A 12,174-nucleotide genomic window follows, 5' to 3' on the forward strand; every position below is an offset into this window, starting at 1 on the left:
CAAGAAGAGAGGAACCAAAAAAAGACTCAAAAACTAGACATCTGTTCACTCGATACTTATATGTAACCTAGCTTATAGTCAGGTGTGTGCAGTTACAGGAATCCTCATTCCTGCTGATATCTGTGACAGTTTTTGCTTGAATGCACTACTTTATGGTGACAGAGAACATTGGAGGCTAAGCCTTTGGGGCAGCAGGTCAACAAAGACAAACTTCTCTTCATCCAGCAAAGACTCGTCATCTGTTTACTTATCCAGCAAATCTGACTTGAGAGCAGGGCGGGAGGCTGCCGTCCCGCCGCACAGGGACCACTTTACATCCAGATTCTGACATGAGTATGGCCACAGGTGTGAATCCCAGCCAGTGGTGGGTAATTAGCAGACAAGTCAAGAGACCCTTGGCAGTGCACTCCAGCTTGATGAGCACACTTAACAAAGGCAGCCTACAGCTGCAGCTGCCAAACAAAAAGGCGAATTACTGGCCTGCAGGCTTTACTTCTGTTCTTTTGGATAAAAAAAAACAGCTATAGGGATTTCAACAACTTCATTTTGTTAACTTGTTAATATGTGTAGCTCACTTCCATGATTACCCACCGACTTGACTGGTTTCCACAGATCTGGATTCAATTTTAGAGTTTTTCCAAAAGGAGGTGCAAAAATGCTTTATGAAAATTTATTATTAATTATTAATTCATAACATATTTTGTTAACATAGCTTAAGGCCATTGTAAAGTGGGAGGGAGAGACTCTCTGGAGAGGCTGAATGACCATAACAACAGTGAGCTGTTCCACCTGGCCCAGAAACTGCACAACTGAGATTTCAGAAATTAAAAATGTTGGATAAACCTGAATCTATTTAGTCTACAGATAAAAATTAAAAGATAAAAAATACAAGTCTGTACTGGACTTTTCTCCCCCTGCATCAAAATAGTTCCAATACACCCCCACCATTCAACTGGTCTGATTTTCCTATTAGTGCTTAAATCAATAAAACTTAACATTAGTTAGTTAGCAGATATATAATTTAAAAAAGCTTTGAAGGTTGTTTAATTTAATCACAAATGATATAAACACCAACCTAACGATGAGACAATGTGTAGTTCAGTGAGTTCAGTACTTTTCAGCACTTGCTCCTTAACACCTGACAACCAGGTGTGTTTTGGGTACTATTTGCTTTGATCTGCACCTGAAACGTTCAGCTCCTCCTACTCCTGCTACATCTAGTGTAACACTAACTGCATTCCAAACACTGACACTACAGGCAAACATGGTGGTGGTGCTACTATGATGGTCTGGAGCTGCTCAGGACCTGGACAACTTGCTGTAATTGATGCATCCATGCATGCCACTCTCTACAAGAATGAGAATTCTGGCTAACTGCACTTAGCTTATGCAGCAGGAAAATAATCAGAAACACACCAGCAAGTCCACCTCTGAATGGGTAAAAACTAAAAAATAAAATTAACGTTTTGGATTTAAATCTGCCTGCGATGTTTCGGCATGAACTTAAACAGGCCATTCATACTTGAAAACCCTCTAATGTGGTTGATTAAAGTAATTCTTCATAGATGAGTGGGTCTAAATTCATCAATAGCTGTGTGAAAGACCCATTGCCAGTTACTGCAAACACAAAACTGCAGTTCTCACTGCCAAACGTTTGCACAACAACCTTTTCATACAAGGCCAGGTAGATTTGGTTAACCTTTTTGCTTTAATAAATAAAATCATAATTTGAAAACCTCATGCCTGTGTACACTGTGGAGACAGTAAAAAATATATGACACAAAGGTTGGACTGAAAAGTCCACTTCGTTGTGCTTTGTTCAGCTAACCTTTAGCCCTAAAGTCAACAAGCCCACAGAAGTAAACAAGCTCATTTCCATTCCATTTATCTGCAGTCTGGTGGAACAGAATCTGAGAGCTATCCAGACAGGTACGTATGAAAATATGAAAATATGCTTTTAACCACTGGATTTGAATCTGCAGAAGTTCCCTGGTGAGATCTCGTTTTCAAATGTCAATGCATCTATAGTATCTATTGCACCCATGACCTCAGGGAAGCAGCTCTAGCGCGTTTGTAACCCAGCACAACAGAGCTCTCTTCTTGTTTTCCTTTTTTTTTTTTAATACTGCACAGACGAGAAACGCATGATTTGAAAGATAGCTACAGACAGCACAGGAACCAAATGAAGCAAACTGTAACCTGCCACATCAGAGCTGCCATATGTACAAATATCTGTTAATCCGCCTGTTTGGAGCACCTCCAGTTCTCCCTCCACCCATGGTGTGACTTACCCTGTTAAATACAGGAAGCATCATGTAGAGCTTCTCCTCCTGCTCCTTCTGGGTCATGTGGCGAGGAGGGTGGCACAGCTCGGAGAAGAGGCGTCGCAGGTGCATGAGGCCCAGCGCGTTGTCCTGGGGGCTGCACTCCTCCTGCCTCGGCCGCCCCATGATCCTTTTCACCATGTTCATCTTGAGCGGCTTTGTCAGGGCAAAGGCAGCCCTGCAGATGGGAGAGAGAAGATCTAATAAACATCTCACAGTAACTCAATACATAAAGATCTTGTTAGTCTATGTAACTGAAAGTCCCTGCTATTTGGTATCAGTTCAACTCTGTAAGTGGTCTCGAGTATCAAAAACAGCCAAATATAGATATAGATGATATTTCACATTTCACACAGATTAGCTTCTTGTTTTGTTTCTTTTTTAAATCAAAGTATCTTTATTAATTCATAATTCTGACAATTGTAGACGATGTGAATATAAGTACAAATACCTTTCTTCATAAGTGTAACAGAGTACTAGAATTGTAACAGTTATCAAGTGTTACAAGTTATCTTTAGGCAGATTTATTGACATTTTCTGTCTACAAAGAAGGTTTAGCATGAGCACCGTGCAGGTATAGAAGCAGTAGGTGCAATAATGCTCTGTGTGTTTGTACCCACGATCATTCAGGATCTACTTAATTACATTTTTGTGTTCGGATCCTGGTTCACAGTAACACAGAGAGATGCAGAAAACACACAGATTTGAAATGTTACAGCCACAGAGAGCCAGCTTCTAAGAGCCAGCTGGGTTTCCTCTGGCTGCAAAAACAAAGAAATCTGGTGGGATTGGTTTCATATGATAAATTACTCGATGCGGTTTCTTGAAAAAAAATTTTCAAGGTTAACTTTGACCTTGGACATTAACAATGAAGGTCAATGTCAAATGCTTAGCCAACCTATGTATCCATGTACCCCACGATCTAGTGTATTGTTGTGAAGTTTGAAGACGATCCATGAAAGAATTGTGGGTAGAGCAGGGCGATATGGCCAAAAATATTTATCACGATATATATTTGAAAATTTGCGATAACGATATAACTGACTATATAATTGATGCGAGACAAAATACAACTCCACAACATTACTAGCGCAAAAAGACAACCTTCCATTTATTTTCACTTAAACAAGAAGCTGGTTTTTATGTACATTAAAGCTTTATAAAAATGTAACAGTGCAAATGCAAATTCCTTGCTGAAAGTTTAACCAAAAGGCATTTCCAGTAGAAATGGGCTGACATATCCTGAGCATAACCATGTATAATATCCACTGAAGTTAAAAAGAGGTGCTTTGCAACATTAAACTGCAGTGTGCAGTACGTATTTTTCGGACCATAAGGTGCACGGGATTATAAGACACATTAAGCGAAACAAAGCAGTCAGATAAATCAAACTTTATTAAACTCATTCTTCTTGCTTCCTCCAATTCTGTACCATTGATTCATTAATGTTGAATTCTCTGGCAGCGGCTCTATTCCCATGTTGTTGCAGTATACTAATGACTAACCTCATATTGTGGACGGATTATCTCAGTTGTTCTCCTGACTGAAGATTGGTCCTTTTACAGCATCCTGCCATGCGATTGCATTTGTCTCTAACCATGAGGAACCTTAACGTTAACTTTTATAAGTGGAAAAGTGTTAGTGTTCGTCCTCCAGCTTCACTGTTTATGTTATGCTAACATAGCTGTGTCGCTAGCGATCACGTAGCACATCATTATATACCAGCTAGCCCAACTTCAGTAACCCTACAAACGTCACTGCTGTTTAGTTTTCTGTCTTCATTTATGTTGGAAGTGATAGCAGAGCTGTACGTTTGATTTTTTTCAGAAATCTCTCAGTCAGAACATGCTATATCATGCTTAGGTAACTAGCGAAACTAGCGAGCTAACTTCCGCTAGCTTCCTGCTAACTTCTAACTCCGTTAAATGTAATACATTTTGTTTTCATGGATGCCTGGAAGTTAAACTTCATAGTTACACCTGGTAAAGCAGCAATGCTGATCGTTTTATTAAAGATGAAAGAATTTAGACAGTTTTTAACTCTTAGTGATGCTGCAGTGTTCGTTTGACCTGAAGTTTACGGAGTTTAGGACCCAGATTACTCCCAGATTTAAGAGCATCTTAGTCCGACAAATATGACAATAACGATGGCCGCTTGCATGTTCTGCAAAAAAATGTGCTTTGTCGTGTATCTGACGGACAAACACCAAACCAGTTCCACATCACGGAAGTTGCACCATTTTTACAAACCAATTCTGGTTCATCTGTTTCACTCAACAATCGGCCATGTGCGTATGAAAACAAAGGCACTGCGCATGCGCGTTTTACTCATATTCTATCGCGATATTTCATTTTCCTATCGTTGCCTAACATTATACCGGTATTACCGTGAACGGTATAATATGGCCCAGCCCTAATTGTGGGTAATATAAAGTTTCACTGATTTTGGTGGGAGCTTGACCTTTAGTTTCCCCAAAATTAAATCAGCTCATTTATTGGCATCAAACGTCACACAAAGTGTAAAAATGATATTGCTAGACTGCTAACAAACATACAGTCAAATCTAACAGATTAAATAAATCTATATTGTGTAAATAGACAAGGGTAAGCTTTATGACATTGCAGCTCGTGATATTTGACTTAAAACACCAAGATGATGAATTTAGGGAGTCAAACAAACAGGAAATAAATTGGTGTAGCAGCTATGGCAGTTCAGTAGTAACAGAAAGAATGAGGCTGCAGATAGAAGTGGCGGAAATGAGTTTCCTTCAAAGGGTGGCTGTGCACTTCCTTAGAGATAGGAAGAGGAGCTCAGTCTTTCGAGAGGGAGAGTAAAGCTCCTGCTCCTCCACATCAAAGCCAGTTGAAGTGGTTCGGGCATCTGACTAGGATGCCTCCTGGATACTTCCTAGGCGAGGTGTTTCAGGCATGTCCTCTTGGTAGGAGGCCCCGGGGCAGATTAAGGATCTGCCGGAGAGATGGCTGGCTTGGGAATGGCAATGAGCAGGAAGAGGTAGCCTGGGAGAAGAAATCTGGGCTTCTCTGCTTGGACATACTATTTGCCGGTCTAGCCATCCATCCATCTATATCTATGTTTATATATCTATATACACGCAGCTAATATAGGAAAGATCTCTTCTGATTGGCAGATTTGACAGATCTCTGTATACAAGCTGTTACTGCACTGAAGCAGAGGCTGTACGGCCCAAATTCAGGTCACTGATTCAGTCATTCACTTTGAACTGCAAGTTAAGAATTAAAACAACAGATTAGCATCTGTGACTGATCATCGTTTCGCATCACTCTTCCCTTGAACGTAGTTGATATATATTTAGCAATTTGTTCCACATGTCAGCTTCTCTCCAGACTATTTGAAATGGTTGCTAGGAGATATCACAGGGCTGCAAAGCCTACGTACGACAGATAAATATCTGGCGATAAAAACAGAATCAACAGCTTAGACGACTGCAAGAAGAGAGAGTTTTTTCTTTTTTCTGCATAAAAGAAAAGGGGTTGTTTTCCTCTTCCAAAAGAAAAATTGATATAAAGTTATATTTTCAACAAGCTTAGCCTACCATAATGAAAAGTTACCTTCATCAAATGGGCAGAAATAACAGGAAAATGCAAGTAGGATATGGGAGAAATAAAATCTGGACCTTTTACTTCCCTCCTTTGTTTCTGTCATTATACACAAGGCTCACTTTCAATTGATTCTATAACACATCTGTTATATTGACAACAACAGCACACCTGTTCTGACCACTGGAGTCATGTTAGGGTTGAGTGTCACATCAGTTGTAGCTTAAAAACATTTGAACACACACACTCTATGAATGACAAAAAAAAAAAAGCTCTGGCACTTAAGTCACAGCTCTTGCAGAAAGACCCATCAACAAGGAAGAGACATGGCAGTTTAGCATGTAGTCCGTCCTTTTCCCAGCAGACTCCTCACACCGAATTACTCTCAGACACTCAGGAAATATCCCCTGCCCTTCAGTTACAACCCACCTACCGGTGCTGCAGACGTCACTGTGTGGGTTTCTTAGGTCTTGCACCATCAAAGCCTCATCATTAGATGGATTACATCTTGGCACTGATCACAGCATGAATGAGCCAAATTTATTTGAATTGTTGGTCCAAGGCCAGAGAAAGACAGAGAAATTGACTTGAGGGGAACTTTGTGGAAAAGATGCTTTAGTTTGTATCATCACTACCCTCAAATTCGGTTTTATTATTGTTATCATTATTATTGGTTCACCGTGTTGTGTTTTTCTTGCCATTTTTGAGACGTATGCATAAAAATAGTTCTGGTTATAACCAAATATTTGTGTGACTCTGCTCGCTCAGTTTACAATTCAAATTTTGTTTGATTCAAACAGTGAGAGACAAGGTAAAGACAACTGACGACTGTCCCCCTTCTTCCCAAACTAAACTTTTAAAGTCAGGAATATTATTGAGTTTATCGCTTTATTCGCCATCTCAACCACTTATTTTCAATTCTAAAGAAATCTGAATTCAAACCAGCGAGACTCAAGGTAAAAGCCCCCAGGAGCTGGCTAATTCACTTTTGGCAAGCTTCTCTGTATATAAATTTGATTCCATTGTTGTGATATCACAAATGCTGGTACTACAGGGATATTAGGGTATTTATAAAGCAGACAGTAGGCTTGACTGCATGCCAAAACAGCTGATTTGGAATAATGTGACGGAGGATGTTCCTCCTCGCTCACAGCTCTGTTCATTTCCTTTCTTTCAGAAAACAATCTGTTCCCTTCTTGTTTCCTCGTCATACATACAAATCATGTATGATGAGGGTCATAATTTCTACATCAGGTGTTCCACGTGACTATCAGTCAGTCCATACATCTATTTATTGGTGACAAAGGAAAAACGCTGACTTCTGGACATATATCTACCCCCAAAATCACAGCTCATCTCCAGATTAATAGATAATAGTTTCTATGCAACATCAGTGACCTTTTACTGATAACACCTTGATCCCTAATCTAACGCAAAAAACCAGACCTGAGCATAACAGACTTCTTGGATGCTCTGTTTCTACAATTGGCTGCACAGTAAGCCGTATATGTTAATTAACTGCATTAAAATGCACCAAGAGGTACCATCACAGTCAGGAGTAGACGGCTAACATGGAGAAGAAATTTCTTCATTCATATAAATTCTGGCAGCAAACCGAGAAACCCAGAATCTGAAAACCAGATTTGTTTGTAAAACGTTTGTCTCTATTTCTCTTGGTTATCCAGTATGAGATATTCACACAGCTCTATTTTACTTGACGCTCCGCTTTTAAACACTGAAAATTTACCACAGTCTCAATTTGAATGTGCCTGCTCTTGTTTTGCTCTCTCTAAACCAATTAGCCCCTACACCCTGTTCTTTAATGACCGTTCACCATTAAAACATGGATTGGAGATCTTTGCACAGCACATTTTACGGCTCAAAACAGTTCAGGTGAGGCTGGAGGTGAAAGTAATGAAAGGTATAGGACAGAAAGCCTCACGGGTCCCCTGAGGATTAAGTGAAAAGGTTGCTACACCCAAAGGACCCTTTCTGATTGAAACTAGTTAGAATTTTTAATCACAGTAAATAGCTAAATAGCTTCAAGTTCAGTCAGTAACAACAAGAACACAGAAACCAAAACAACATGGGCTCCATGGTAACACCTGGGTAGTGCTGTCACCATCGCATGATGATTTTTGAACAGGATTCTCCAAACACAGTGTTTGCAGTGTTTACCTGGATATTTCATTTCTAAACACCAACCTGAACCTACAAGCATCTCTCGCTATTTGCTGTGACTCGACGAACGCTTTGGAAAAATATCGACAGCTAAACAAGTGTAACAGCGACTCTTCAGTGTTTCCTGAGCCCAAATGGACCCAACATTTGTCTCAGAAAATCTGGTAAGCTTTTCTCGTGTGAGCAAGCAAAAGCTTTTTTTGAATTTTTTGCTCAAAATGTGTCTAAAACTTTCATAATCTTCAGGAAGCAGAGTACACTTTGGAGTTTAACTTAAATTTTTAATACTTAAACATTTGTAAGCACTTTTAACAAAACTCTGTGAACATTTGTGTTTTTAGAACATCTGTAGGACTCAGTTTTTGCTTTTTCTTGTGTCACCTTAAACTTTTCTAATGACACACATCACACTGTGTGATAGATTTTTCTAACTATGGACTACGTGCATGTTTTTATCATTCAGGCATCTTGGCCAGTGCAGACTAGTGCTGCTGATATGAAACAGCAGCAGGAAGCTAACAAGATTGCTGAAAGTGAAACGGTGCAAGAATTAAAAGATGCACTCCATTTTGCCACTCAGGAGTTGAAGACTGCAAAGGAGGAAAATGCATCTTTGAAGGAGAAGATTGCCGTCCTTGAAGATGCTCACAAAATGGAAGTGAGTAGCCTCCAAGAAGAGCTCAAACTCAAGGATGAGGCGCTTCAAAGATGTGTGAAGAAAAGAAGAGCTCGAACCAAAGCCTGGGTAGAACTCCTCCATGAATCGACCATAAAAGACATGGAGATAAACACCAGGGAACAACACTGGAGCAGCAAGTGGCAATCAACCGAGAAGAGCCTGAAAGAGGAGAAGGAAAAAGTGGAGGAGCTCCAAATTAAGAACAAGCTTCTGATGGAGAACTTACAGGAAAATCTGGACGAATGGAAGAACGTCCTTCAGGTAAGCTGTCTCCGCTATCATTTCACTTTACCATAATGTCATGTTTTGGTCCTAACAACTTCTGTCAGACTGAGTCACAGTTCAGTAAAATACATTTTACTCTGTCTACACAGGAGCTTGCACCCGATGCTGACCACCAGGAAGAAACCCTGGAAACAAATTCCCAAGAGGAAAAGCTGGAAAACCACGAGGGAGAAGAGAAGGGAACGGACAAACCAAGAAAGGACAAGAAAAAGCAGGAGGAAAAGGAGGAAAAGCAGGAAACAAAAGAGGACATCGAAGAAAACCTTGAGAGAAAAAGTGACGAGAAGATGGAGGAGAAAACAGCAACTGAAGATCTAAACCCAAACCTCTGTCTGGTTCCCATCCCTCTCACTCCCTCCGACTCTTGCCCTTTACCCCAACTCAACCCCTCTACCTCCTCCCTACCTTACCCACCCTCTCGTGCTCTTTCCTACTCTTCACCCAGCTCTTATTCTTTACGCAAAACCCTCAGTCTCCACACCTTCCCCCAATCCTCCTCCCAACCTTACTCGGTCTCTCGTGCTCCCTCCTACTATTTACCCTTGTTTTCCAAACCTGTGCAGCCCATAAACTCTGATGAAATGTTTGATCTGCTTTTTTGTTCATTTTAAAATAAACATGTGAAATTTCATTAAACTTACAGTCTTTGTTTGGATCATTGTTTTTTACCTATAACACAATATTACACTTTTGTCCAGAAGAGATTTATTAAAAAAGTATAAGTCTCATTTAAGTGATCAAGAGCCTCCTGTCAAAAAGGTTTAACAGTTTATAAAGGTTAAGTTGACAGTGACAGACTTTATTTTAAAGAGCCCCAAGATAAGAAACATGTTGCAGTTAATGACCACACTTAAACTGGATATTGGCAACAAACTAGTGTGTAACTGGTGAGATCCAGCAAGAAAAAAAAAAGTATTTTCTTTATTAATGTGGCTTTCGGATGCTAAATATCTAAACCTGACATATGGCACTATCAAGGCCTTTGAATTGGTGAAAACTAGTAATGAAAAGGCCTCCTACTAGAATGTATAAAAATGAAGGCATATTAAGCTTCAACTTTTATTCCATATTTGATCTTCTTTCCTTTTAATGATCTACATGTGAGAACAAGACAAAATTATCAAATTATTTAATAATAACAACAAAAGACTGTATATAAAAGATAGACATAACCCACGTGAACAGTTGCCTTCTGTGTTTTAGTAGCTAGTATTGGACTGTATTTGACCAAGATGCTAAGTTATCAGCTGAAGCTGTCTTGCTTGGCTAATAAGTGTATCAAACACATTTTGGGTCCAACACACAAACATGGATGCAACGTAGGGCTGCACGATTAATTGTTAGAAAATCGCGATCTCGATTCATACTTATGTGACAACGATTAAAAAAAAAAAAAAAAAAAAAAAGACGACGACGATTGTACCGCATTTTGATCCGGGACGTACTCTGCATGAAAACAAGCGCTCACTCTTCCTGCTCAACAAATGACAAGGGCGGAGCCTTATACCACGTGATACAGAAGCTGTGCCCTGTGATGCTAAAATTAGCAGGGAAAAAACAACGGAGTGCACGTCAGGGATGACGAGAAAGTGACAGGAGAAAATCCGTCCCGGTCAACCACCCAAACATCAATAACGGGAACCTTATACAGCGCTTCCCTATACCCGTCGAACTCAAAGAAATTACGGAGGCTATCACTTATCACCTGACCAAAGATATGGCTCCCATCAACACTGTGCAAAACGAGGGATTTAGGAAAATGATCAACACCCTAGACAAACGCTACACAGTGCCGTCCCGCAACTATTTTTCTATTGTTGCACTACCTGCTCTGTACACGCAGTGTCGAGCAACGGTGGAGACGGAATTTCAAGCAGTACAACATTTTGTGGCAACAACAAAACGTGAGACATTTGTTGTTTTTATGTTTATTTATTGTTTTTATGTTCAGTCTCAACTGTTACGAAGTTGATGTGCAGTTAATAAGTGCAATAAATATTTATACTGGAAAAGAAAATCGTGAGAGAATCGTAATCTCAATTCTAAGCCAAAAAAATCGTGATTCTCATTTTATGCAAAATCGTGCAGCCCTACTAGCCACCTTATAATTATATGCACTATACCACAGTAAAATGTTGACTATAAGGGCTAAGTAAGCTTATGTGTCCCCAGAGGTCTGTCTTCTATTAAGTGCTTTCTTCTTGCATCTAAACAACACATCTCCTTTCCCAGAATCCCTCTGCTTTAACGACTGTCACAAAAGACAGCAAGAACATGAAGAGCAACATAATGGCAGAAGCAGAGAGCTACAAAGAAGCTTGCCAGTGTTATTCTGATTTACAGAAACATGGCATCTGCGGCACTAACCAAATTACTCAAGACTGAAGGCTTTAGTAACTCATTTTACCCACACAGCAGGGCTGCCCTCTGCGTGAACTCACACTTAAACACCAATTCCATTTAACATCCTCCATTTGGTACACTTTTATCTCGAGTGCCTGACACTGTCCGTGAGCAAGTACATACAGTTATAGCTCGCAAAGTCTCAAAAGGACTGAACCCCTTAACCTCAGGGCCTGAAATCCAAAAACCAGGGGAACCCTTTAACCTTTCAGACGTCAAGCATCTATTTCACCAACCGTGAGTTACATTCTGATATATTCTGAATCAAAGGAATCTGTTGTGAAATGCGGGTTCCCCTTAGTAAGGACACCTGTCTGAGCTAGTCTTGCACCTTCCCAGAAATATAACTGCATGTCACAACAACTCAACATCAAAAATATACCTCAAAAGTATTTGGTAACTAACACAGGATGCCCATAGCCCATAGACAAGTCTGAAAAGTGAAGCCAGCGTCCAAGTGTCGTAAGTCTGCATTCTTTTTAACGGCAGCTAAGGGCGAATATCTGCGGTTGCAAAAGGAATTATGGGAAGACAGCCCTCAGTAAAAACGTTCCTGGTCACTGATGTCTTCATGAATAAAACATTAGGTTCATTTTGTAAATTTTGGTCACTGTAAGTCACATAAAAAAGGATTATCCAGGGTATTTTCATTGGTTAACAACTTGTAATCAACAAATTGTTTGGCGATGAGCGTGCTTTTTCACAATCGTTTTCTCATCGTATT

General features: G+C 40.0%; 2 protein-coding genes across 10 annotated transcripts in view; one reads left to right on the forward strand and one right to left on the reverse strand.

Annotated features, from left to right (window-relative positions):
* The window catches only part of wdfy3 (WD repeat and FYVE domain containing 3), a 120,867-nt gene that overhangs the window by 91,781 nt on the left and 16,912 nt on the right, over nucleotides 1-12,174 (reverse strand). For all 8 annotated transcript variants that reach the window (XM_086315479.1, XM_086315480.1, XM_086315484.1 and 5 more), the window contains exon 2: nucleotides 2,292-2,502. In XM_086315479.1, the coding sequence (XP_086171605.1) occupies nucleotides 2,292-2,471 (180 nt within the window). In that variant the 5' untranslated portion in view covers nucleotides 2,472-2,502. The remainder of the gene's footprint in view (nucleotides 1-2,291; nucleotides 2,503-12,174) is intronic.
* On the forward strand, nucleotides 8,039-9,687 carry LOC147318039 (uncharacterized). 2 transcript variants are annotated; one of them, XM_086313008.1, is made up of 3 exons: nucleotides 8,039-8,247; nucleotides 8,664-9,023; nucleotides 9,137-9,687. In XM_086313008.1, exons 1-3 carry the CDS (start codon nucleotides 8,218-8,220, stop codon nucleotides 9,656-9,658), a joined length of 912 nt encoding a protein of 303 aa, XP_086169134.1. In that variant the 5' UTR covers nucleotides 8,039-8,217; the 3' UTR covers nucleotides 9,659-9,687. The 2 variants fall into 2 exon arrangements, with proteins under 2 accessions (XP_086169134.1, XP_086169133.1); XM_086313007.1 differs by having other exon boundaries at nucleotides 8,041-8,247; nucleotides 8,547-9,023.

This window comes from Aulonocara sp. 'chitande type north' Nkhata Bay, linkage group LG12 (assembly GCF_057382095.1).
Source record: "Aulonocara sp. 'chitande type north' Nkhata Bay isolate Kocher_YH1m ecotype deep benthic linkage group LG12, A_spYH_male_GT1.1, whole genome shotgun sequence".
NCBI lineage: Eukaryota > Metazoa > Chordata > Actinopteri > Cichliformes > Cichlidae > Aulonocara > Aulonocara sp. 'chitande type north' Nkhata Bay.

Excerpts from the sequence above, each read along its gene's own strand:
- LOC147318039 (XM_086313007.1), top strand. The coding sequence starts at position 8,218 with ATGGACCCAACATTTGTCTCAGAAAATCTG. Across the intron at positions 8,248-8,546 it reads CATTTGTCTCAGAAAATCTG|GCATCTTGGCCAGTGCAGAC; the intron begins GTAAGCTTTTCT and ends TTTATCATTCAG. Across the intron at positions 9,024-9,136 it reads AATGGAAGAACGTCCTTCAG|GAGCTTGCACCCGATGCTGA; the intron begins GTAAGCTGTCTC and ends CTGTCTACACAG.